We start from the raw sequence: 27,423 nt of genomic DNA, 5'->3' as shown, positions 1-27,423 counted from the left end.
TCCATTAAAAAATATCTATACTTTATCAAAGAAAATTTAGTATTCCTAATATACTGCTATTATGGTGTAATACAACAGGCCTGTGATTCTCTTCTCAGCTATGAGTGTAAATCAGAAGTAACTGGAGTCAATGATGTTACACTGGGGCCTGGTCTACACTAGGAATTTACTTCAGTATAGCTATGTCTCTGAGGTGAGTGAAAAATCCATACTCCTGAGAAGTAGCTATACCAACCTAACCCCCAGCGTAGACCAGCACTAGGTCGACGGAAGAATTCTTCCGTCGACCTAGCTACCGTCTCTTGGGGAGGTGGATTACATACACTGATGGGAGAAGCCCTCCCTTTGGCGTAGGTACTGTCTACACTGACGTGACACAGTGGCACAGCTGTAGTGTTTTAAGTATAGACATGCGCTCACATACATATAGTCTGAGAGGACAATGAGGTCAAACCTGTTTCTAAAATACAATAATGCCACTGCTGGACCTGCCCCTCAAATGCTTTTCAAATTATGAAATCTGAACACTTAAAAAAAAAAAAGATTTCCCTAAACTATACCTACGTACCCCATTTTACAGCCCAATTCACTTCCTGATTGGCAGCAAAATGCCTGAGGCCTGGTTCTCCATTTGCCATTTACAGCTTGTTAAAACGAGTGCAAAGTGGATGTAAAATGCTATCAAATAAGGACGGTAACATTTGACGTCCCTTTACACAGGTGTAAAAGACAAGATCTGAGGAGAATCAGGCCCCTCACTCTGATCTTATTTACAATGGTGTAAATCAAAAGTAACTTTAAAATAATTGAAGGATCAACGATTGCTGGCTTGATATCTGAGCAGCAGTGGCACAAATCTAAGCAGCATGAGAGTGCCAACAGGCAGAGCTCCAGATGCCCTGCCTGAACTCTGTGGGAAGGAGAAGGGTCCCCTTTCTCTGCTTCTGCTCCTCCTCCATCTTTTAGGGCTGGGGACCTCAAAGTCAGTGTTTCAAATCCACAAGGACGCTATGTGGCTCAAATCCATGAGGATGACAGGAGGAGGGTGAAAATCCAGGCTCAGCAAAGTCAGGGAGGGAAAAGAGTGGAGCTGAAGGTGAAATAGGCAGCTGCTTTATTAGACCGCATGCAGGATCAGTAAGAGGAACCTTCCTTGCTAAGAGGAATACACTTTGTAGCATTCCTTACAATAAGTGGCCTTTGTGTAAGTCTGGGACTTAACTCATCCCCATACCAAACTAGTGTCTTGACCAGCCTTTGGTGAAACTCAGGGATTTCACTACTGAAATTAAGAAAAATGCTCTGCTGCTAAGGCACCTCCACCTCAGGAATGCTCCTAAAAAAGAGTTACAAACCCAAGGGTTGTAAAGTAGAGACCCCCCAGGGGCTAGAAAGTTTTAGGGAAGATACAGAAAGACCCAACAAATGGTAATATAGATAAGATAAGCTCTGATCAGGGAATTCATGCTGACCATCTGCATGAACAAAGGTGGTCATAAATAAGTTACAATTTGGGCATGAGAGATAAAATGTAAAAAAAGACTTGAGCAGGGAGGAGAAAACATGGGGGCCAGCACATGATCGGTTAAATTTTGTTACTTAGGAGGTATTGGACAATGTGATAGGTTTAGTAGAGTTAAAGGTGGTGGCTAGTTTTACTTATATAATGTAAATGAAAAACAATGCTCCTTGGGAACCATCTCCAGACTGCAGTTCAATATCAAGCTGTTATAACTCTCATCCCTTTGCATTACTATGACATGCAGAGGCATTGCCAGGAAACCCCAGATGAGTGGATTTTGACTGGCCACTGGGTGACGTCTGCCTGTATACTGGGAGTGGTGAACATAATAGATTTGCTTGACATATGTATTCAGTGTGTGCATGCTAATAAATAGATGTGTAGAACACAGCTGGGTACGTCTCTTTCATTGGGAAAAGGCTCCGCAGACCCGTACAGCCCTGAGGGTAAGGGTACATGCCTTATGACCCAAGCCCTTGGAAGGGAAAGGGTGGAGGTGCCTAAATTGACCAGGTCACGCCTTGAGCCCTCGCTAGGGTTGAGGGCATTTATGGTACCTAAAGATGAACTGGAGACACAAAGTTTGGCTTGAGCTTTTACCGTTAGCAAACCTCCAAAATAGCTTACTGCTATGCCTAGCATACTCTGCTATCCTGAACATCCCCCGTGGAGCTATACAATCCTCTGGCTTACTAATTGCCACCTGAAGCTATAGTAAATGGACTTGTTTAAATATTCAAAGTTTATTTTTCTACAAAACAAAACAATTTATTCTCACACTTTGATCTGTGCTGGTTCATTTCACTGCAATGACTCAACTGGTCATTTGTCACCATTTACATTCATAGCGTTAACCGCCCTTAAAAGTATTAGGTAATTTTTTTTCCCCCTTAATTCTGATGGCATAAATTGACATTGTGTGAACATTCACAGACTGCTCAAGTATCTGCAAAAGCTCACCAAAACAGAGAATGGATTACTACACAAGCAAATCTTGATTTCAGAAAATAAAGTGGAAGACAAATGTGATTGCCAACTATCATGCTGATCAGTATTGTCTCATTGCTTTCTTGTGCATCTTCTGTTGGCTGTATCCAGCAGTTGTCTGTTACCTTAGAGCAGTGTTTCTCAAACTTGGGGCGCCGCTTATGTAGGGAAAGCCCCTGGTGGGCCAGGCCAGTTTGTTTATCTGCAGCGTCCACAGGTCCGGCCGATCGCGGCTCCCACTGGCCGCAGTTCACTGGTCCAGGCCAATGGGAGCTGATGGAAGCAGCGGCCAGTACATCCCTCGGCCTGCGCCACTTCCAGCAGCTCCCATTGGCCTGGAACAGCGAACTGCAGCCAGTGGGAGCCGTGAACGGCCAGACCTGCAGACGTGGCAGGTAAACAAACAGGCCCAGCCCACCAGGGGCTTTCCCTACACAAGTGGCATCCCAAGTTTGAAAACACTGCCTCAGGGCAAGGACTCTCCTTCTGTTCTGTGTTTGTACAGCACCTAGCACAGTGGAGTCCCAAGTCATGATTGGGACGTCAACTTGTTTGTATTGAGTGTGCCTGGAAGACCAAAAGCAGCACACACTTCCTACTCCACGAACTCCAAGGAGCATTTATACTACTTTAAAAATAATAGCTGTATTAAAGTAATTAAACAATTGTGACATTTTAGAAGTGAAAGTTAGTATTCAGCCTAGAAATGTATCCTGACTGAAATGCCGACTCAACAATTCTGCTTAATGGGTTTAAATTATCCCTAGTGAAGCACCATTAAGAACCACAGAGTTATACCAGGGGTAATTTTTGGCTCTATACCACAATCTCCGTAACTTTTTTCTGTTTGCTCCCTCCCCTCACCACTCCTTCCTCCCTTTCCTGCAATATGCTACTCTATTGTCCTCAAAATAAATCTTTATGTGTTAAAACATAAATTTTTCTTATAGGTGGCATTAAGACTGAAATTTAAATGTTCTTTCCATTACAACTCAGAGGACACTCTCTATCACACACAAATGTGAGAAAAGAAATGAATTTTATTTTTTTATTTAGATATAAATACCCCTGAACCCAATTTTATTAAAGGCTAAGTAAGGGATCAACCTACTACACAAAACCTAAACTTCAGTTATATGTAAAAATGTGTCTATCTTGGTTTGTTTTAGCTTTGCTTTACACTCTAGGCTTTATAATTTTTATTACTTCAGTGCCTTGTTCTTTTCTTTCAATAGCAAGAGAGGAATTGGCGTAAGTGAGGGGTGGAAGAAGCATCCTGAATACTATGTCATAAAATAGGTACTGAGACAATTAATCGTGGATAATATGAATATTAAGTTCCATTTAAAAAAAAAACCATAACTAGTTTGTATTTCAGGAAGTTTTATCAAGCAAGACTAATTTTTAAGAAAGCCTGAATATTTGCAGGTTGTGGATTAATAATTTATATTTACATGATACTCTATGAAGGGTAAGAGCAACTCTGATTTGAAGCGCTCCCCTTTTGAAGGTTTAGTAACAGAAGAGATGGAGAAGGGTTATTATAAAGTAGTAATAAGACAGCTCCATGGAAAGATTCCTTCTACATAAACTGTGTGTGACTCAGTCTTTTCTGGCATTAGACAATCAAAATATTCAATATGATAAACAAACCTATAACTCCATGACATATGTCTAAAATATACATTGCTCGCTAATGAGCTTCTAATCATTAAAAGAAAATACCACCTACTAAAAATGAAGTTAGATTGAAGCACCTCCAAAAGACGAGATATGGCAAGATTACATATTATAACAAGATTATATTGTTATGCTTTTGTTATTTTGCTCCAAAAATCTTTTATTGCAGAAGTAACTGTCATTTGGATTCACCAACGTTTTGGAATAGGAGTGGGCATAATTTCTGTTTAGCCTGAAATTTCCTTAAACTGACCTGAAATAAGGAAAATAAATATGTTCATGGAAAATGGTTCAAATTTCAAAAACAAACAGAAATCACATCCCTGACAAACCAACCAAACACTTCACACTCCTGGCTGTGGGAAAAGGGGAAAGAAAGCATACCTATCTACCTCTTCTCCTGCAAAAAGGCAGGACATTTAGAAGAGAAGTTGATTATGGGCAACAGGTTTTGAGCAAGACTGGAAGACATACTTTGGAAAGAGAAGTCTAAATGATCAATCTGATATTCTAAAGGCTGAAACTAAACTGCATTTTCCAGTTACCACCAACTAGAGCAACACAAGCGAAAAGTTTACGAAACTGTACAGGCATTTTGACAACTTTCCAGACTTAAATGAGAGAATGGTTTCAATGAACTAATTCAGCGGTTCTCAAACTTCATTGCATCGTGACCCCCTTCTGACAACAAAAACTACTACACGACCCCAGGATGGAGGACTGAAGACTGAGCTTGCCTTAGGCCTACTGCCCCAAGCGGGGTTGGGAGGGGGGGCAAAGCTGAAGCTTGAGACTTGCTGGGGCCCAGGGCCAACACCAGTCTTGGCAACTCCATTAAAATGGGGTCACAACCCACTTTGGGGTCCTGACCCAATTTGAGAACCCCTGAACTAATTAATAGATTCATAGATTAATCCCAGAAGATCATCTAGTTTGTCATCCTGTATATCACAAGCCATTCAATTTCACCCAGTTACCTCTGTATTGAGCCCAATAACTTGTGTTTGGATGAAGCATATCTAACAGAAAATAATCCAGTCTGGATCTGAAGACATCCACCACTTCCCTCCCTGTTAAAAACGTGCGCCTAATTACTAATTTGAATGTGTCTGGTTTTAGCTTCCAACCAAATGTTTTTTGTTATGCCTTTCTCCATTAAATTAAAGAGCCTTTACTACCTGGTATCTTCTCCCCAGGAAAGAACTTATATACTGTGATCAAGTCACCTCTCAATCTTCTTTTGGTAAGCTAAACAGACTCAGCTCTAAATTTATTCTACTTAAATCTAGCCTATTTAACTCTTTTACCTGCACTTATAACACCTATTTTATTTGTGGAAAAACTCAGCCAAAAAGGCCAAGGAAGGAACATGCATGTCAATAGACTGCAATTTCAACTCTTGTATCCTGCAAGTCAAGATAAAGTGACGTGCAGCAAACTGGCACAATTGCTAGCGTTGTTTCAGTTCTGTGGATAGAAAACGTGAGTCTCCAGTACCGTTCCACCTGAACTTTTCATAGGATTAAATGCACTTTGTTTTTAAGACTTTTCAGATATTTACATGAAATTCAAACCTCATAATAAAGGTCAGCTGAAATCATGATACCAAAGCATAATGGAAAGTCAGGCATTAGGGAACTTGGCTGAAAAATGTGTCAAGACTGAATATGAGCCTTGGAAAAAACAGAATGCATAAAATGAGCTGAACTTCTCCAGTATACAAAATTGCAGGTAATAAGCACAGGAGAAAAATGTAACTGAGCCAATCAGAAAAACTCAGGGTTCTGTACTTCAAGTCACTGGAAGACTGGTGACTCGAATTCTATTAGTTATGTCTCCAAGAAGAAGGGGAGAACTCTAATCAATTTCTACTACCAGATATTTCCAACAAATCCGACCTTAGAGGAATGATTAGAGAATCAGAAAACATATTAGCATACATAGATAAAAGCCATGAAATTAGAACTTCAATGCAGTACACAAGGTACCACTAGACAAACATCGTGCTAATTACTTGTACTTTTAGATGACAAATCATGCTATTTAAACAGCCAAACTCCACCGCACACATCCTTCAGGAGCAGGTACCAAGGCAACCATGCTGATGCCACTGCGTGGGTAGATACGGGGAATTGGAGAAGAAACAGCATTGTGACAAGAATCCAAGAGATTCATCTGAATTTTTTCTTCTTTTTAAAGCTATCTAAAGAAAACTGAAGTCTTGGTAAATTCTGTTATCTGCCATTCATAGTGTAAGTGAAACAAATTTTTTATTCAATGCAGATGTACAAAATAGTTTCAGTGATCTCTCTGAATGGTCAAATACGATGCTGGAAGATTTTCACTGTCTTAGTCATATTTTGTTGTGCATTTCAATATCTTATTCAGTACAGATTGCAAATTTTCACGAGTTTAGTGGCTTACTGGGATCCCATCTAGTAAACTGATGGCCCTTGCAAAATGCATCCATAACAGCAAGAATCAAAGAAGAATGTTGTGTCACAGGCCCATTGTGGTGAGCATCTTTTCTTGGAAGAAAAATGAATGAATGTGATGTCAAAGGAGTTTAATATCAAGAAGTTTTAACAAAACATCCAATATTATGGACTTAAAGGATCAGCAACCCAATTTACCTTGAAATGGCTTACATATTTTATCAACATCTAAAACCACCCTACAGGATATTCCCAGTTACTCGAGATTCCTGCACAGTGTCCCTTCAATGGGAGAATGATTAACTTCCAAGCTGATAGCAATTTCAAACTAGGAGTTCAAAGGTGTCTCAGCTACTACACTTGCCTCTAAATGAAAAACAAGCCAACATTTCTTATTAAGCAACACAACTGTATTATTCAAACATGTCTAAAAATGTTTTCTCAAAATAAACACTCATTCTGGTCCAAACCATTAAATCCATTTTTCTATTCTTATATTTTAATAAGTATCAGGTTGATGGCCTCGGAAGATAAATTCTGTCATTTATCCATAAGCCAGGGACATCATTATGAAGTTCAGTGAAGCTTTTCATGCTGTTCTCTCATCTACACCTTAACTCCAAATCCAGAGCACATCTCTAGGATGACTTTTTAAATGGTAGGTTACCAAACGGCCACTCCAAAGTAATCACTTAGAAACTGGTATCCCAATTTTCCCAAGATACCCAGGCTTCTCACTAGTACTAAATGACTGTTGGCACAAGCATAGTACTCCTGAGCAGAACAGTGCTGTGATGCTGGTGAGGATGCAGTGATGCTTTATACAGATAGATGAGGAGTTGGAGTTCTGTTTCACACAAACTTTTTTTTTTTTTAAAAGGGAAACTCATTTTGTTTAGTTTGCTTTTCTGAAGAGAAAAAATAGCAGTATTTAAACTATTGCATAGAGCTGACCAAAGTTTTTTAAATTTCAAAATTTAAAGGAATTTTTTTTGTTTTTTGTTTATTTTAAATCATAACATTTCTCACCTGTCCTTTTGGCCAGCTCTACCAAGATGTCTAAAGTAAGGACTGAAACATTTCTGCTACAATCCCTTCTCTGGGCTTCAAGCTCGGCAGAATGCCCACTTTTCTTTCCTCCCAACTCCCACTCATCCACTGACGACACTCTTGTGGATAAACAAGAGAGTGTGCTGGAGGCCACATGACCAATATGGAATAGCTCCTGACATTCTGCTGTTTAACTCTATACCACTCCTGTCCCCATTTAGAGATCTATCAAAACATACAATTTTTGCCTTCATTTTGCTTGGATAAAAAAAATTCAACACCATGCTGAGGCATTAGCAGAGTGTATATTCACAGGGATAAATATTGTCTTCTGAATCACTACTGGAGCACACTGGTTTCCCATGGAGACCTCCTACCCAAGTATGAACCAAGGCTAACTCTGCTTATTTTATGAAATCTAAAGGAAATTCACTACCTGACATTATGTGTGAGAACTGAACACAAGTACATATAGAGCACTGAGCACATATGCTTTATGCTCAACTGTGGATATATTCTAACTTAACCACTGAGCAATCACAAAATGTATGTGTAGCAAGACTGTAGCAATGTATGTGAGAAAGATTAGTTCTAGGAATGGTCTAAATTATTGACTTTAGGGGTAAATTTTGAAAGGAATGAAGCCAAAGGTGTGTCTGAAACACTGAGCACTTATCTGCATGTGCATTTGCTTGATGAATCTCTATGCACATAGGGCTTTTCACATGCAAATAAAGAACTGTAGTAACTACACTATTTTGCACACAATTTTAAAGTTACAGATTTCAGACCAGGGACTCTTTAAAGTTCTTTCATATGGCAGATACACACAGGAATAGATGATTTCCAATAAGATTCCTTGCGCTAAATCCCTGAACTTTGATCCTTTACTCAAAGAAAATAATTTAGCTATTTAAAATTTAGAAGTGATGGGAGAATTACTCTGAGGATTTTTCAGTTTTCCTGCACTGTAAGGGAAAAAGATACATATTACAGGATAGCATATTTAGCTACATAAACACTACATCCCAATCAAGGTAAAAAAAGGCCAGCTTCACAAACAGAGCTTTTGAAAAGACTAATTGGAAAAGAAATGCCCAGATTTGCAAATATTAATCGAATTTCATAGTCACAAGCTTAGTATTTTCCTTAGTATGGGGAAACTATTTGATAGGTTAATACAACACTCAATGCCATTTCGAAAAGCTAACTGCTTTTGATACCCAGATTGGAAAAAGTTGATAACTTAATTAAAAGTGCTCATGTAGAAAATTCATTGTTTCTCCCATGCTTGTAAGCAAGCCAACTGTGGAGGCTTCAGACTAACAAGAGGATATCATCAGGGTAAGATTTTTTTTTTTAATTATGATATTTGCTAGGTCTGAAACAAGTGAAACTAAAACGACAGGTTACATTCTCAGTGAATGTTGTGGGGCTGGTCAAACCATTTATTCCCATTCTTCAGTCACAAATGACTGCAGCTTTATCAATGATTCTGTGCTACACTATAGACTTTTGCTTGGTACCCTTCTCCCCCATTACTGTAATTTTTTAGATAGCATCACACTGTGGTCCACTGAGATGATCAGACAATGAACTTCGAAACACCAACCATTGATCTTACTAATTGCATTCGCCACTTTGCTTTGGTTCCTTGTTTCTATTCAGCTTTCTTTCCAAGCATCATTCCAATTGTTAAATGGTCAGAATACACAAAGTGACAGATTTAGTGCTTCCTTGGCAATTTATATAAACTGACTGCAACTCTGTTGTTGCAGTGAATCATGATTTATTTGTCTCACACTGCCGCACATAACCTTTTAAATGCTAGGAAAAAATGCCAACACCTCTTTAAAGTTTATATATGACTGCCCACCACCATTCCTCATGAACAGGGTTTGGAGAGACAAATGATAAAAAACAAGCTGTGAATTCCACACATCCACCCCCAGCCATTTCCTCCATTCATCAGTCACACATACTGTATTTACAGACAAGCCTCCTAATCAAGAGAATGCACTGTATGAGGTGTGTTCTTGTTCCCTCTTGGGCAAGAATATATTTGTTCTTTCCTTGTTTCTTTCCTACATTAATGACAGGTAGTCCCTGCTAAATAAAAACACACAGGCTGGTTCTACTCTTTGCTGACTCACACACTGAATAATGCCATACTCAACAATACTGGATGGAAGCATAGAACGTCAGGGTTGGAAGGGACCACAGGAGGTCATCTAGTCCAACCCCCTGCTCAAAATAGGACCAATCCCCAGACAGATTTTTGCCCCAGATCCCTAAATGGCCCCCTCAAGGATTGAATTTACAACCGTGGGTTTAGCAGGCCAATGCTCAAACCACTGAGCTATCCCTCCCTTGCCAATATTCTGAAAAGTGGAATTTGTTAACAATTGTCTCTCTTCCAAGTCAACATTTTACTCCTTTCACTTTACCAGTGATTCTTGTCCTGTTGCCCGTCCTTTCCTTCTCCCACTCATTTGTTCATGCCTTCTTCCATACTTCCCACTCTATGAATGACCTTATCCCAATTCACCAGGCCCCCTCTCCCTCTCATCATTCAAATAAATTCTGTCCTCTTCTAGTATTTGTACTGTGCCCATCCATTGATATCTTGAGTACCTAAAGACTCTCTTTTCTGCAAGGCCCCAGACCATGAACCCTCATAAGTCAAATGCCTTTTCCACCTGAAATTCAGAGAGAAAGAAAGTGAGAGTGTGTGAAGATTGATTTAAAAAAAAAAAAAGTAAACAGCACTACTGCGATTTCATGCAAGTAACATCTGCTGGTTAAAAATCGATTTGTCTAATATGTACAGCACAAAGCAGTTTGAACAGTTCTCTTTACTGTATCATTTTGTTTATGAGATTAAGAAGCCAGGAGTTGGCTGAAAGATGCCAGCCAAGTTATTACAACAAATGGTGAGGTATTGCATAATACCTACTTCTTATATAACACCTTACCAAGGAGGTGAGTATCATCATTCCGACTTTACAGAAGGCAAAATGAGGCACAGGGAGGTGAAGTGACTTGCCCCAGGCTACCCAGCAAGCCAGTGGCAGAGCCAGGAACAGAGCCCAGATTTCCTGAGTCTCCATCTACTGCTCTATCCACTAGACTGTACACAGCACCAAAAGTACTGACCAGAACAAATAAGACTAGCCTCTGCTATGAGAAGTTTACAATCTAATTTTAGACATTATGCAATCAGTGAAAGTAAAGAGGCAGTGTGGAAGGAAAAACAGGAAAAAGGAGGACAAGAGATGACAATACATTACAGGGCTACCACCATGCTTCATTAATTTTAACCAGTGAATATATACAGAAAGCATAATCCTTTTCTCATAATAAATGTGCTTACATAAAGCCTAAATTACAAATCTAGATTCTGAGATGTGACTTTTCAGAAATTAACCTAAAAGTCTGACATTCTTTAAATATTTAATATATTTCTGACATTATGCATGGCACAGAAATAGGCTATTTCACTATATCATAAGTGAGAATCCAGTATAAGAACATGAAATACTGGAAGATTCATAAGTTATACCTTGTAATGCATCTATTAAAGGAAAAGGTTGTCTAGTAAGCAGTAGTTCTGACTTGATCAGCAGCAACACCTCTTTTACACCAACCTATGTCCATATTTTGTGATAAAGACAAACAGGAACAGGTTTTACACAATATCTGATTGAAACATTTGTTTATTTAGCAGCTCATCCCTGGATAAATTCCAAGAAGAACTTTGTACAAGTTTTTTACTATATATATATATATATATATATATAGTAAAATTACTTATTAATTTGCTATTACACTTCTGTGGCAACAGTATGTTTAGAAACCTTAGTTAGCCACAGAAATTGGATAGACTCATTACAGGGCACATCTTCCACTTCCTGGAGAATTCCAGGACTCTAAAATAAGAAATCTATAGAAAATTACATTTATATAAATACTGTATGTTTCCAAAATATTGTTTTAAATGAATGCGATTAAACATGGCTTTGAAAGAAGGCTAAAGAAAAAGTATGCCAGTGTCATGATATTTTAAAACAAACACCTAAAATTAAGGAAGCAGAAGAACAGCTTTCATCTATCAATGGTGAAACAAAAAGAGCTGTCAGCATCTACAGTTGCTACACTGATAAAGACAGACATGGTGACTAAACAAAATCAAAACAAACCCATTCCCTCCACACCAAAAGTAAAATGGCTACCTACCTTTCATAACTGTTGTTCTTTGAGACGTTATTCGTGTCCATTCCATATTAGGTGTGTGTGCTCGCCACATGCACCGATGCCGGAAGTTTTCCGCTCAGCAGTACCTGTACGGGACCAGCTCTGGCGCCCTCTGGAGTGGTGCCCACATGGTGCGGTATAAGGGACTCCGCCGGCTCCCCCCACCCTCAGTTCCTTCTTGCTGGAAACTCCAACAGTGGGGAAGGAAGGTGGGCCAGAGAATGGACATGAGCAACACATCTCGAAGAACACCAGTTATGGAAAAGGTAACTGTCTTTTCTTCGAGTGCTTGCTCACGTCCATTCCATATTAGGTGACTCCAAAGCAGCACCCCTGGAGATGGGTAGGAGTTCACAGACGTGTAGATTGCAACACAGCTCTGACAAAGCCTGCGTCATCCCTGGCCTGCTGAGTGATGGCATAATGAGCCGTGAACGTGTGGATGGAGGACTACGTTGTGGCTCTACAAATGTCCTGGATAGGGATGTGCGCCAGGAAGGCCACCGAAGACTACTGAGCTCTAGTCGAGTGGGCTCTGACAATCGGCGGTGGCAGAACCTCTACCAGGTCAGAACAGGTTTTTATGAATGAGGTGATTCAATTGGAAATCCTCTGCGAGGACAATGGAAGGCCCTTCATCCTATTCACTGTAGCAATGAGGAGCTGAGTTGGTTTACAGAAAGGCTTGGTACATTGTAAATAAAAAGCCAAGGCCCTTCGGACGTCCAGCGCTTAAAGATGCCTCTTTTTGCTGGTCTTGTGCGGTGTGGGACAGAACACCGGGAGGAAAATGTCCTGGTTCATATGGAAGGTAGACAGCACCTTCAGCAGGAAGATCGGGTAGGGCCGCAGTTGAACCTTATTTTTGTAGACCATGTACGGTGGTTCTGAGGTCAAGGCTCTAATCTCAGGAGACTCGTCTCGCCAATGTCACCGCAACCAGGAATGCAACCTTCCATGACAGACTGGAAAGGGAGCAGGAGCCCAGTGGCTCAAAGAGCAGGCCTACGAGCCGAGAGAGGACCAAGTTAAGATCCCACTGTGGGACAGGAGCCCGTACCTGCGGGAAGAGTGTCTCGAGCCCTCTCAAGAATCTGACAGTCATGTCGTGAAAAACCACTACATCTCCTAGGATCGGCGGGTGAAAAGCGGAGATGGCCACAAGATGTACTCTAATGGAAGAGTGTGCCAGGCCCTGGTTCCTCAAATAGAGCAGGTAGTCCAGGACCGCCTGTATGGAAGAGCACAAGGGAGATATACTATGCTCGGATACTCAGTGGGAAAACCTTGTCCACTTGCCCAGATAAGTCTAGTTGAGGGCTTCCTACTTTCCAGGAGGACCTGTTGAACCGCCAAACAGGTTTGCTCCTCTGGGTTCAGCCATGCAGCATCCACGCCGAGAGGTGGAGGGACGTGAGGTTGGGGAGTAAGAGCTGACCGGGGTCCTGTGACAGCATGTCTGATTGGTTGGGCAGGGGCCAGGGAAGAGCCACTAACAGGTTCATGAGTGTGCCAAATTAGTGCTGGCAAGGCCATGCCGGGGCAATCATGATAACCTGAGCCCTGTGTCTCGATCTTTGACAGGACCTTGGCAATGAGTGGGATTGGAGGGAACGTGTACATCAGCCTCCTCAACCATGACAGGAGGAAGGCATTGGAGAGGGAGTCCTTTCACAGACCTTGCTGAGAACAAAACCAATGACATTTTCTGTTCTGCCTGGTGATAAACAGGTCCACTTGGGGAGTTCCCCACCATGTAGGTTACCTCCTGGTGGAGCGACCACTTGTGGTAAGAGGAGAGGCCCTGCAGAGGTGATCCGCTAGCGTGTTTTTGACACCAGGGAGATGACAAGCTTCTAGGTGGATCTTGTAGTCTATGCAGAAGCTCCAGAGATGGAGTGCCTCTTGGCAGAGAGCTGATGAGCATGGTCCCCCTTGCCTGTTGATGTAGAACATCATGGCTGTGTTGTCCATCAGGACTCTCATCACCTTGCCCGACAGGTGGTGTAGAAAGACGCTTCATGGTCAATCGGACTGCTCTGAGTTCTTTGACATTTCTGTGGAGCGCCATCTCCTCCGAGAGCCACATACCTGGGGTCTGGAGATCTCAGAGGTGTGGATCCCAACCGAGGTATCTGACACCAACTCAATGGAGTGAGGGGAGCTGTCGAATGGAACTCCCTTTAGGACGCTCTCATGATCAGTCCACCATTGCAGTGAGGTGAGTATTGCTGGGGTGGTTGGGGGCGGGGGAAGAGATGGTAACGATCTTTTCCAGGTGATCTCTGGACTGGAAATAGACCATTGTCAGCCATTGTTTCAGGGGCCACATCTGGAGCCTGGCATGGTGGACAACGTATGTGCAAGCTGTCATGTGGCCCAGCAGACACAGGCAGACCCTGGCTGTAGTCAAGGGGAACACGGACACATCTGCGATAAGGTCTGTCAATGTCCAAAACCTTTCTAGTGGCAGGAATGCTCTTGTGCAGGTCAAGTTGAGCACTGCTCCAATTAATTTTATCCTTTCACTGAAAGTAACAGATTTTATGTCGTTCACCAGTAGGCCGAGGGAGCGGCATGTGGCTTGCAGTACCATGACATCCTTTTGGACCCGAGACCTGGAGCTGCCCTTGACCAGTTGTTGAGGTACGGATAGACCTGGATACACCGGCACCTGAGGTAAGCCGCCACCACCAACAGGCACTTGGTAAATACACTCAGTGCTGTCGCCAGACCAAACGGGAGGATCGTAAATTGACAGTGGCCAGGTCCCACCATGAATTGGAGAAAATGTCCGTGCCCTTGGAAGATTGCTACATGGAAGTATGCATCCTTTAGGTCGAGGGTGGCATACCAGTCTCCCAGATCCAGAGAGGGGATGATCGAGGCCAGGGAGACCATGCACAACTTCAGCTTCTTTAGGTACTTGTTGAGGTCTTACAGGTCCCAGAATGGGATGTAGACTGCCTTTGGGATTAAAAAGTAATGGAAATAAAAGCCCCTGTTCCTGTACTCTAGAGGAACTTCCTTCATCACCCCAGCTGCAGCAATCCTTGAACCTCCTGCATGAGGAGACTCTTGTGAAAAGGGTCCCTGAAGAGGGGTGAGGAAGGGGTAGAAAGAAACTGGAGAATATAGCCCTGCGCCCCTGTGCTCAGGACCCAGCGGGCTGAGGTTATTGTGGGTCATGCAGGGAGGAAAAAGGGAAAGGCAGCTGGAAAAAAAACAGGAAGATGGATCCAGGGAATAGTCTGGTAGGTCGCCCTCTGGCGCACCCTCAAAATGGTCACTTGGCCCTTGCTTATTCCGGGTAGAGCCTGACTGAGCAGGGGGTGGAGGAGAGTGATTCGGGCGGCACTTGTAGCCCTTGGCCTTCTTGTGAGGGGTCCTGCTGAGGCTGACTCCCTTGTCCCTGAGGCTGCTGAGATTTGAACCGCTTATGTGCCAGGCCTGGGACATACAGCCCCAGCATTTTCAGGGTGGTACTTAACTTAGTTTCACGGGGCGCAGGGCCCTGGGCAATTGCCCTGCTTACTACCACCTAATGCTGGCCCTGGCTTTTATATGCAAAAAACAGTTGTGGCACAGGAGAGCTATGGAGTTTTTAATAGCATGTTAGGAGGCGGGGGGAGGAGGGTGCTCAGAAAGAAAAAAGTTGAGAAGTCTTGATATAAAACAAACATTGTGGTGGTGATGTTCATCAGGACTTGAACCACTTTGCCTTGTAAATGGGACCAAAAAACTTGACAGGCCAGCGAACCGCCCTGAGCTCCTGACATTTACGTGGAGGGAGCAGTCGACCCCCAACCAGCACCCTTGCATACTGAGCTTGCCCAGGTCAGGGCCGCCCGGGGGGTGGGAAGGGGGCAAGTGGGGCAATTTGCATCAGGCCTGGGGCCCCCACGAGAGTTTTTTGGGGCCCCTGGAGCCGGGTCTTTCACTCACTCTGGGGGCCCTGGAAAACTCTTGCGGGGCCCCCAGAGCATCTTCCGCGGTGGGGGGTCCTTCTGCTCCAGGACCCACCGCCGAAGTGCCCCAAAGACCCACGGTGGCGGGTCCTGAGGCAGAAGGACCCCCCCGCTGCAGTGCCGGGTCTTTGGCAGCGCCGCCGAAGACCCCAGGCCCCTTGAATCCTCTGGTCAGCCCTGGCTCAGGTGGGGTCCCCAGCCCAGGCCCGAGGCATCCGACACCAGAGTTAGCAACTGGGACGGGGCTGCAAAGGGGACTCCCTGCAACACCCATGTGAGGTCTAATCACCACGCCAGTGATGACCAGATGTGGTCCAGCACCCTGACTACCAGGTCCAGGTCATGCTTGTTGGGGATGTAGACTGACACCAACTATGCCTGTAGTGGCTGGAGGTGATGGATCACGTAAATACAGGCAACTATGTGGCCTAACAACTTTAGGCAAGTGTAGGCGGTGGCTCCTTAAACGGGAGATTTTATCCGATGTGGCTCAGAAACAAGCCTCCGGAAGGAATGCCCTCACCCACGAGTAATCAAGGCATGTCCCGATGAACTCTTCCATTGCACTGGTATGAGGGTTGATTTCTTTTCGTTTATTAACAGGCTCAGGTCTTGGCATGTAGAACGCACCAGATCGAGGCTGCTCTGCACTTGATCCCACGATCTGTCTTTGATGAGCCAATCGTCACGATAAGGATAGACCTGGACCCCTCCAATGCCTCAGGTAAGTGGCTACTGGGGGCCATACATTTTGTATATACCCGCGGGGCTGAGGAGAGGCCAAAGGGAAGCACCGTGAACTGGAAATGGCGCTGGCCCACCATAAAATGGAGGAACTATCTGTGTCCTTGGAAAATAGAGATATGGAAATAAGCATCTTTCAAGTCGAGAGCAGCTTACTAGTTTTCCAGATCCACGGAGGGGATGATGGATGCCAGTGAAACCATGCGAAATTTTCACTTCTTGAGGTACTTGTCGGGTCCTTCAGATCCAGAATGGGTCTTAGGCCCCCTTTTGCTTTTAGAATCAGGAAATAGCGGAAGTAGAAACCTTTCCCCCTCATTTCTTGAGGGACCTCCTCCACCACCCACAGTTGTAGGAGGCTGTCTCCTCCTGAATGAGAAGTTGCTCATGAGAAGGGTCCCTGAAGAGGGACAGGGAAGAGAGGCGGCGAGGGAGGGTGGAAGCAAAAACAGAAGGGTGTAGCCCGGTGACAATCTCTAGCTCCCAGTGGTCCGAGGTGACTCTCAACCAGGCCAAAGGGTAGGGATGGAGACAACTGAGGAAAAAAAGATGGGGCAGATCTGAGGAGGTGAAGGGGCGTGGGTCTGGAGTGCGCACCCAAAACACCTGCTTCTGGCCCAGTGGTGTTTCGCTGGGCCAGGTTGTACAGGTGAACAAGAGGAACAAGACGAACAAGAGGAAGGGTGGCGGCGACTAAAACCAGTGTCCTTTCTCCTCACAAAGCCCTGCCGAGGCTGCCAAGGCCTTGGCGGTGAGGGCAGCTGGAATTGCTTCCTTGCTGACTGAGACATATGCATCCTCAGGGAAAAGAGGGTGGTCCGAGTGTCCCTCAGACCATGCAGCCTCATGTCTGTCTGTTCCAAAAACAGCCCAACTCCATCCAACAGGAGATCTTGTATTGAGGACTGAATCTCTTAGGATAGGCCTGAGGTCTGAAGCCAGGAACTGCGCCTCATGACCATCTTGGTCACAGAATTAACCTCATCCCATGTCATCTGGAGGGAGCACAGAGCTGCTGCAGTACCCTCCCTCAACAAGGGTCCTGAACTCTTTGGCCACCTCCTAGGGCATAGAGTCCTTAAACTTGTGGAGGGAGTCCCACAGTTAAAGTTATATTGCCCCAAAGAGCCTGGTGGTTCAGAATTGGGAGACTGGCTATGAAATAAATTTTCCTCCTTGTTTTTGAGGGTGGAACTAGCATGCCTTTGCTTGTTCTTTTCGTTGGCTGCCGACAACACAACCAACGACCCCAGGAGGTGGGTGGGTGTATAAGTATTCAACCCTGTGGTTGGGACAAAATACTTTTTCTTGGCCATCTTGGAAATGGGCAGGATGGAGGTCGGGGTTTGCCAGAGGGCTTTGGCAATGTTCAGGATCCCTTTGCGCATCAGGAGTGCGATCCGTGCGGGAGTGGACGCGGAGCGCACATTGAACCAAGTGTCTGATTGGTCCGCCATCTCTTCTGACTTTTGGCCTAAGTTAGTGGCCACCCTTCAGAGCAGGGCTTGGTGCTCCTTAAAATCATCCGGTGGGATAGCATGGGAGGGTTCTGCCACCAGCTTGTCTGGAGTGGAGGAGAATGACCCAGGGCATCATCCTCTGCAGAGGAAGAGAGTTTTGGGGTGGACACCTGTTCTTCCATCTCAGCACCCGCCAACACTTCATGCACCGAGCCTGGTGCTCTCAGTGCCCCCTGGAACTTGCCCGACATGGCAACCAATGATTGGTGAGACAGGGGCATCAGTATAACCAGCACACCCCCGGCTTTCCAGTAAGGCCATTGCACTGGCCACTGGACCTGCTGCCTGGTCAGCATCGCTGAGGTGGATGCAACCTCAGGATCCCAGTCGCAACAGTGCTGTTTCCCTCTCCATGCTGGAGAAATCCTCCTCCGGTGACCAGGGTGGGACCGTCGACACCCGAGTCCTGTGGCTAACAGTTGCCGTGGGTGACTGGTACCTCGAATAGACAGACTGGTCCTAGGAGTAGGGGGAACAAAGCCATGTTGGAGAGTGTCCCCGAGGTCTCTGTGATGGTGCTCATCAGTGCAAAGATGAACAGTGCCAACTGTATGGCAACCTGCACTCCCCTCTGGGTGAGAGACTGCATGAATGCTGAAACTGCGAGTGCAGTACCGGTGATCTGTGGCGGCAAACCGGTGACCTGGACCGATTCAGAGACCAGGGCGCAGCGACAAAGGGCTCTGCCTCAGCTCCGTAGACTGGCGATGCTCACTCGCCTTCTGGAAGGCCTTCACAGGTAGATTGCCCTCATAAGGAGCCTTTGACAGGTCCATCACCGCACGCAGTGCCGGCTACAGTGGGAGAGTCCTTTGCTCTCTGGAACCGGGAGCTGAGAAGGCATTGACTGTGCCATCAGTCTGGATCCCCTACTGCTCCCTGGAATCAGTGGAGGATCCCTGGGGGGAGGGGTGGGGGGGGCTAAGAGGTCCCCTCGTGGACGTGCCCCCCCTTGTGGCTCCCAGCATGGGCAGGCAACTTGAGCAGGGTCCTTTATCCTATGCCCCTTGGTCCAACTTGCTCAGTGCCAGGTCCCTACTCTTGAGCACCGACAAAGATGATTGGTGCTGGGTAGAGCCCAGTGCCGAGGGTGCGCTATTCATAGAGGCTGAAGTGCTGAGCGTTGTGTCCGACTGGGCTGGCTCTGAGGCTGGGCAAAGAGCAGCCTCCAGGAGGAGGGCCCGCAAATTAATGTCACGTTCTTTCTGTGTCCTGGGACCAAAGTTCTTACAGACAAAATTCTTACAGAATTCCCCAGGCACTTCAGATAGCTACCATGCGGGTCACTAACAGGCATAAGCCTATTACAGTCAGCACAGGGTTTAAAACCCAGCAACCAGGGCATGCCCTGTGTGGGGCAAAGTCCCCGCTGGGACCCTAACTGACTAACTACAGTACTTAACAGTACTGTAATAACTAACTATTTACAGCTGGAACACAAAGGTCCAAGAGTAAAGAAAATGCTCACCACCCGGGAAGCAAGGGAGAGAGGCACTCTGACCAACCACCACAGGAGGAAGAAACTGAGAGCGCAGGGCTGGTGGCGCCTGATATAACAACGCATGAGCGTGGCACTCATGGGGGTGCCATAGCCAATCCTATGGATACCGCTAAGGCAAAAGTCTGACAACTATGCATGTGGGTGTGCACACACGTCTAGAATGGAATCAACATGAGCAAGCACTCGAAGACGACCAGACACTCTTCCTATGGCTTTAGGACAAAACTTAGCGACACGTGTAAACAAAGAATTGTTGATTTAGAAAAGAATATCTTTTTTTATTTGATACACACACACACACACACAGAGCAAGAGAGAGTGTGTACACATACACCTCTACCCCGATATAACGTGACCCGATGTATCAGAATTCGGATACAACACCGTAAAGCAGTGCTCCAGGGGGCGGGGTTGGGGGAGAGGGAGGGCTGCGCACTCCGACCGATCAAAGCAAGTTCAATATAACATGGTTTCACCTAGAACACGGTAAGATTTTTTGACTCCTGAGGACAGCGTTATATCGGGGTAGAGGTGTACAAGAGTGAGTGCGTGCAGCAATTAGTTGATAGGAGTTGGTAGAGACAAGGACACAATTCAGAAGGCAGAGCAACCGATAACTGATCCTGCTGCATATTTACACCAAAAGACATTTTTGAAGGGTATCAAAACACACTAACCCAAATGGAGATTTTGAGAAAATGAGCACAACTCCACTGAAGTCAATGCACATAACGCAAAATGCACTAGTGCAATGCAAATGTGCTACACACTCAGAGGTTTAGTTTCTAATGAAGACCATTACTTTTTGGTTAAAGAAAATTAAGTTACTAGTGATAATGGCAGAAATCACAAATCCATAGTTCATCGGCTGGTTCAACTGTTTTGAGGGAAAGTTGTCAGATCGTAATATTTTTTGCTATCAAAATATAGACTTTAACCAAAAACAAACAAAAAAAACCTAACTTAGCCTAATCTTACTTTTGTTGACCAAACTTCCATTTCTACAGAAACAGGCTCAAGAAAGCCACTTCTATCCAAGCATTGAGAATTCAACATTTCTTTTTTGCTGACTGTAGCAATGATTTCAACACAACTAGCTCCAGACAATTAAAATAGGTTTTTAAAAGAAATGATGTACAAAGCAGAATGCGGTATGCAAATTTTGCAATCTGACTGACTAATACACAGGTCACATATAATATGGGAACAAGTAATGCAGCCAGATGTGCAACATGACAAACACAAGTCCTTCCTCTCCCAAATACACACAAACCCAACAAGAGAAAGTGAGTGTGTATCTGGGGGAATAAACAGATAATAGCAGCAATGATAACCTCAGCAAAGACTATTTCTTGGAGATCAACGGATGGTGTAGGTTATCAACAGGAAGTGCATTGTGTCAATCATTACTCAAAACAACAAAGGACCATCTACAGTCTTACCTAGTTCTGGGGGCAGCACAGTAAGACGGTTTCCCTGGATATGAAGTTCCTTAAGCTGAGTGAGTTCACCAATTTCTTTAGGTAGTGATATCAGGTCATTGTCCCTAAGGCTCAGCTAAAAGAAAATATAAAGTTGTCAAAACAATTTTCAGTTAAAATAAAGCAGCCTAAAAGAGAACACTTACTCTCTGCCCACCCGTTGCCCCCCAACACTCAATTCTTCCAATTTATTTACAAGATAAACAAGAAACAGTACCAGGTGTAGTGGTTATTCCTGAAAGACAAACTCTACTACTTCTCAAATTGACTAGATTCTACTGCTACAAGGGCTGTGAAAGTGAATTGATTTTCCAAGAATTTAGATAAATTACTTACTATCTGCAACTTTGTGAGCTTCCCAATATCTGGCGGCAGGATTTCAAAATCGTTGTCACTTAGATAGAGTGCACGCAGGGTGGCTGCAAATTAAACAGCAATATATAAACAGGGTGGCATATAGCCCAACCATTTGAGGTCTGATCAATAAGAGAGTCAGCTTTGATTAATAACCCTGACTTGGTGAAAAGCCTTTGACATACTCAGGGCTCACAATAATAACAAGCAGGTCAAACTTAGATTTACTGCCTTGTATTGTTGGTGTGTTCAGGAAAACATCTATATCCAAAAGGACTGACACAATTAACAATTTCTACAATAGACTCTGGCAGGTTCTGGCACATAGTTTCAATACTCAGCTGTCAGAAGGAGCAATTACTCTTTATTACATCTGATTCCTAGTTATTACCCAATTTGCATTAAAAAAGCTGTATTTTGGAATGAATTTACACCTATATTTAACTACATGCAGCGCTGTGGAAAGATCTTAAAACAGCATAGTAGAACACAAACACAACTGAGTTCAAATCAAATCATTTATATTTTCATAGGTAGTCTCTCTCTCTGCAGTAGAAGACAGAACGATAAAATTCAAAAAAGAAAAACCCAATATATCCATTTAGCTTATTACTATTTATACAGAACTGTGGCTGTGCATGGTACTTTTCAGGAAAATTAAACCAAAAGAAAACAGTGAACACTGGGAGGACGATTATGACCTCCCACCCCTTCCGAGAGCAGGTTGCACGTCTGTTTTGCAGGTTTCTTGTTAGTTACATTGTGGTCATCATTTTTAACTTTTTGACAATTTAAAATTTTCCTTCTATTGGATCATAATCAGTAGGTCCTTCTCAGCAAGCAGCATGGCCTCTTCTAACCTCTTTGCCACTTTTTCTGCTTAAGGCTCTGATTGCACTTCCAATAAAAACATTGTTGGAAAGAATATTAAGGTTGCAAAAGTCAAACACTCAAAAGTTAGGAAACACCAGAATAAAGATTACCTGTGTAACCATAATTGAGCCTCTGTGTGTGCCTGCATTAATGATACAGTCTTTAACTACATCACATACTATTTCTTCTACCTTGCCTCATTCAGTGCACATGAAGGATGGAGCTCTGGGAACAAATCAGGGTTGTGTAGTGAAAGAAGCTGCTGTCTGTAGGACCCTTGCCTCACTTGTTGCAGAAGTTAGAAGATGTCTAGTGAATGAGGTAAGGGATTGCAAAAGGAGGGAAAAAATATTTTTAAGGAAGTTGAATGCTTTCCTGGGGAACTAGATTCTATCCCTGCCTCCGCCATAGAGTTCCTATCTGTTGCTGGGCAAAAGCAAACCAAAATGTTCACAGTTGGCCACTAATTCAGTGTTGCTCATTTTCTGGGTGCCCTACTACAGATACTTAGGGCCAGATCTGCAGAAAGGCCAAGTGTTCACAACTGTAACTGAAGTCGGGGGGAGAGGGGAGGAGGAGGCACTGTGCTTTGAACATATACAGTGCTGTAAAAACACTAGAGACTCTGAAAAATCAGGCCTTAGATGTCTCAAGTCAGGAACCCAAAATCAGTGGACACTTTGGACTGTTTTTGCCTTAGTTTCTCTGTGCCTCAGCTCCACAGCTATAAAATGGGGAAGAATACCATGTCCCTACCTCAGAAGAGAGTGTTCTTAAGCTAAATTCATTAATGTTTGATTAAACACTCACAGTATGAGCAGCGCGCCATAGAAACGCCCTGGAGAAAATCAACAGTACTGTATTCAATGCAGTTTGGATGGTGTGCAGTAAATAAGGCTGGGGGCCACACACTGAATGAGAATAAAAAGTAATACTGAATTCCCTTAAAAGGCTAGGATCATATGGAAAAAACAATGTGTGGTAATATAATTAAAGACTATCATAATAGATACGGACAAAAAGTCTCAATTAAAGCTGCAAAAGCAATCAGAATTCTGAGATTTCATGACTTCTGAGTGTTTGACTTTGTAACCTTAACATGGTTTTAACTATATATTTTTATATATAAAAACTAGACACACGCAATTCTGGAAACTTGGTTGTGGTTACTTTCAGATCGTCAACACGTCTCAAGGTGACATTCTTTATTGTCCCATGAGGCTTGTTAGCGTCTATTAAATTTTAGCTAAGTATGTGGCTCAAGAAAATATTACCCTCAAAAAAGCTAATATGCCATTACTAACTAAGTCCTTGCATGCCCAATAGTGTCAGGTAACTGTATATCAATGGTACGTATTGCTGAGCTATGTAGAAATATTCAAGAGGACCCAAGGAAGAAAAACATATATCTAAAAAATTCTATTGGAGTTTGGTCTCTATCAAATAAATTTCACTGGCAGAAAGCAAAGCATCATTTCAGGAAGATTTATAGATTTTTTAAAAAAAGTTTCTTACTCAGATAGAAGAAGTTTCCAGACAGGGAATTTTCATTTAAGTTGTTATAAGTCAAGTCAAGAACCTCCAGAGCTGGTAAAGATCCAAATCCTCTAGGCAAGGTATTTAACCTGTTCATGCTGTTGGTGGTGGAAAAACAAGACACACAGAACATATGTTTATATTCATTTCGCTAGTTAATCATAAGCAAAAAGGATTAAAGCATTAAGAGCTTTCCAAAAAAGAGGCCACGCTAATTCCTGGGTCAACTCTTTTAGGGCATCGTGCCAAAGCCCCCAACTCCCACTGGTTAATGGGATGGGAGCTGAGGGTGCTCAGCACCTCATAGGATTGAGGCCCACAGACCATTATTCCCCAAATTCCTATGACTTTTTTGTTCCTATATCTTACCCTACACTCCTTCCTTAATTTCATCCCATCATTTTCCCTAATATAGTTTCTTCTCACAACCAATTCATCTTTGATTGCATTGAAGTATAATTATTCGGGTCATAAGGGTTGCATATTCATTGAATCACCTAATTACCAGGTCAAGGCAAGGTACCTTAAGCTGTACAGTCCAGCTAGAGCAATAAACTACAGACAGACACCTACAATTAATCCAAGGGGCACAGCAGATCCAGGACCTATTGATCTAAGATGGCCATAGAGCCACTGAGGAAGGCGGAACAAGCAGACTTTCCAAAGCATCTCTATTACTGAAGACTGGTTAGAGGGTAGGAGAAGGGGTGGATACATTCAACACAATGCAGCAAGGAATGACCATGAACAGGGTGTTGAAAAGGGTTACATGTGGATGAGAATTTCAAACAGAACTGGTTATACAGTGGGGAAAATGGGTTGCGTGGCAGGGAAGTCATAAAAGGAGGTGGGGGAGAAAGACACTGAATTTTCAGTCACCAAGATCTTCCAACCAGCTCTCATTACAGTAGTGGAAAATGACAATGTATTTAATGTCATTGTCTCATTTTCTCACACATAAAATACATTATAAGAACATCATTAAGGTTGAAAATTCAAGCACTCAAAAGCTAGGAAATGCCAGAATTAAAGTCGTCTGTGCAACAGTCTTTAATTACATGATAAAACGGTTACTCACCTTTTTGTAACTGTTGTTCTTCAAAATGTGTTGTTCATGTCCATTCCAAACAGGTGTGCGCGCGCCACGTGCACGCCAGCCAGAAAATTTTCCCCTAGCAGCACCATAGGGTCGGCCTGTGCGCCCTCCATGGCACTTTATATAGGTGCCTGCAGACCCTCCACCCCCTCAGTTCCTTCTTGCCGGCACTCCGACAGAGGGGCAGGAGGGTGGGTATTGGAATGGACATGAACACCACATCTTGAAGAACAGTTACAAAAAGGTGAGCAACCATTTTTTCTTCAGTGATTGTTCATGTCCATTCCAAGTAGGTAACTCACAAGCCTGTGTTTAGGCGGTGGGGTCGAAGTGCACTGCGGATTGGTGCACTGCATGGCCGAAGGCTGCATCGTCTCTGACCTGGTGCGTGATGGCATAGCCTGACGTGAATGTATGGACTGAAGACCATGTAGCAGCTCTGCATATTTCCTGTGTCAGGACCTGAGCCAGGAACACCGCGGAAGTGGCCTGTGCTCTTGTGGAGTGGGCTGTGATCGGTGGGGCAGGCACCTTAGCCTGATCGTAACATTTGCGGATGCAGGCCTTGATCCATGAGTAGATACGCTGTGATGAGGCAGGGAGCCCCTTCATCCTGTCAGCCACAGCAACAAAGAGTTGGATTGATTTCCTGAACAGTTTGGTTCTTTCAATATAGAAAGCCAGGGCCCTGCAAATGTCTAGGGAACGCAGCCTACACTCCGTGCTGGAGGAGTGTGGCTTAGGATAGAACACAGGGAGAAAAGTGTCCTGACCCATGTGGAATTGGGAGATCACCTTAGAAAGGAACTCTGGGTGTGGCTTGAGTTGGACTTTGTCTCTGTGAAAAAACAATGTATGGAAGCTCGGACGTCAAGGCTCTGAGCTCCAATACCCTCCTGGCCAAGGTGATAGCCACAAGGAATACGACCTTATAGGAGAGATACAGTAATGAGCATGTAGCCAGGGACTCAAAGGGGGGCCCCCATGAGGGCAGAAAGGACCAAATTAAGGTCCCAGGCCAGGACAGGTTGTCAAGTATGCGGGAAAAGCCTATTCAGGCCCTCAAGGAAGCAACCAACCAGTAGGTTTGCAAAGACTGAACCACTGTCAGCTCCTGAGCGGAACGCGGAGATGGCCGCCAAGTGGACCCGAATTGAAGAGAGGGAAAGACCCTGCTGTTTCAGATGAAGTAGGTAGTCAAGGATGAGTGGGATTGGGGCAAGCAATGGGGCCTATCACTGCTGTTCTGCCCAGATGAAAAACTGTTTCCACTTGGCCATGTATGTGGCCCTGGTGGAGGGTTTCCTGCTACCAAGGAGAACTTGTCTAACCTGCTGTGAGCATTGAATTTCTACCGGGTTGAGTCATGGAGCATCCAGGCTGTGAGGTGGAGCAACTCCAGGTTCAGGTGCCGGAGGCGGCCTCGATCCTGTGTAAGCCTGTGAAGCCGACCTCCTGCTCCTTGATCTACTGGAGCGGTAGGATTCTGCCTCCGAGGTTTCCGAATATGAAGACAGAGGAGGGGTAGTACCCACTGTCACAAGCGAGCGGTGCCACGAGGCCAGGGAACGCTCTCTTTGCACCGTTACCGCTGGAGTAGGGCGGGGCAGGGACTGTGGCATCATCATGGCCGGCTTGCCCCTTGATTGCATCGGGAGTCTAGCCATCCCTGGCGGCTCTTCCCTCTGACGCAGGGAGGCCGGCACCAGGAGGCTTAATAAGTCTGAGGCCGCCTCGAACGCCTTCCAACGTCGATGGGAGGCGCACATCCTCGCTGAGATCCGGGGACCTAAACCGGTCCAGACTCAACTGCACCCTCACAGGAGCAGGAGTCAACAGGATCTTGGGAGAATGCGGCTGTGGCACAGCTTGTCCCACCACACTTGTGGATGCCACCGGCCTTTTAAGGTCCTGGTGGCGTGATCAGCCCCTCACCAGCCTCCTCTTTTTTGCGGGCACCGGCGTTGGTGATTGGTGCCACATGGAGGCCGATTTTCTATGTCCCGATTCTCTCTGGTGCCGGGACTTAAGAGTTCTTAGACCGGGCCTCCTCTCTTGCTAATGGTGCCAGAGCGCTGCGCACCGAGGATGAGGTGCTGGGCAGTGGGTCAGCAGGCTCGGGGTCCGAGTGTGACCATAAGGCCGCCTCCATCAGGAGCACTCTAAGTCTCTGCTCTCTGTCCTGGGATGAAACCCTTTGCAGATACTGCACTGGTCTCTTTGGTGGCTCTCCCCGAGGCACCTCAAGCAGGAAGAGAGTGTGGGTCACTCTTCGGAATAATTTTCCCGCAGTCCGTGCAGAGTTTAAACCCTGGGGACCCGGGCATGCCCTAGGAAGGGGCGACAATTAAGGTAGCCCCCCCAACAGCTATTAACTATCTTACAACTAACACTAACGCTAAACTATGAGAAAAAATGAACT

At 44.6% G+C, this 27,423-nt stretch overlaps 1 protein-coding gene across 13 annotated transcripts in view; it reads right to left on the bottom strand.

Moving 5' to 3' along the window:
- RSU1 (Ras suppressor protein 1) overlaps window positions 1-27,423 on the bottom strand; it is a 190,241-nt gene that overhangs the window by 98,224 nt on the left and 64,594 nt on the right. For all 13 annotated transcript variants that reach the window (XR_005595240.1, XR_005595241.1, XR_005595243.1 and 10 more), the window contains 3 exons: window positions 23,885-24,003; window positions 21,479-21,561; window positions 21,104-21,218 (listed from right to left, as the gene is read on the bottom strand). Coding sequence is in view for 9 of the 13 variants with exons in the window: in XM_039528010.1 (XP_039383944.1) it covers window positions 21,104-21,218; window positions 21,479-21,561; window positions 23,885-24,003 (317 nt within the window). In the remaining 4 variants the exon portion in view is untranslated. The remainder of the gene's footprint in view (window positions 1-21,103; window positions 21,219-21,478; window positions 21,562-23,884; window positions 24,004-27,423) is intronic.

The sequence above is a fragment of the Mauremys reevesii genome, linkage group 2, assembly GCF_016161935.1.
Source record: "Mauremys reevesii isolate NIE-2019 linkage group 2, ASM1616193v1, whole genome shotgun sequence".
NCBI lineage: Eukaryota > Metazoa > Chordata > Testudines > Geoemydidae > Mauremys > Mauremys reevesii.
Note: the sequence above shows the minus strand (reverse complement) of the source record. Positions and strands in the feature narration are given on the sequence as shown.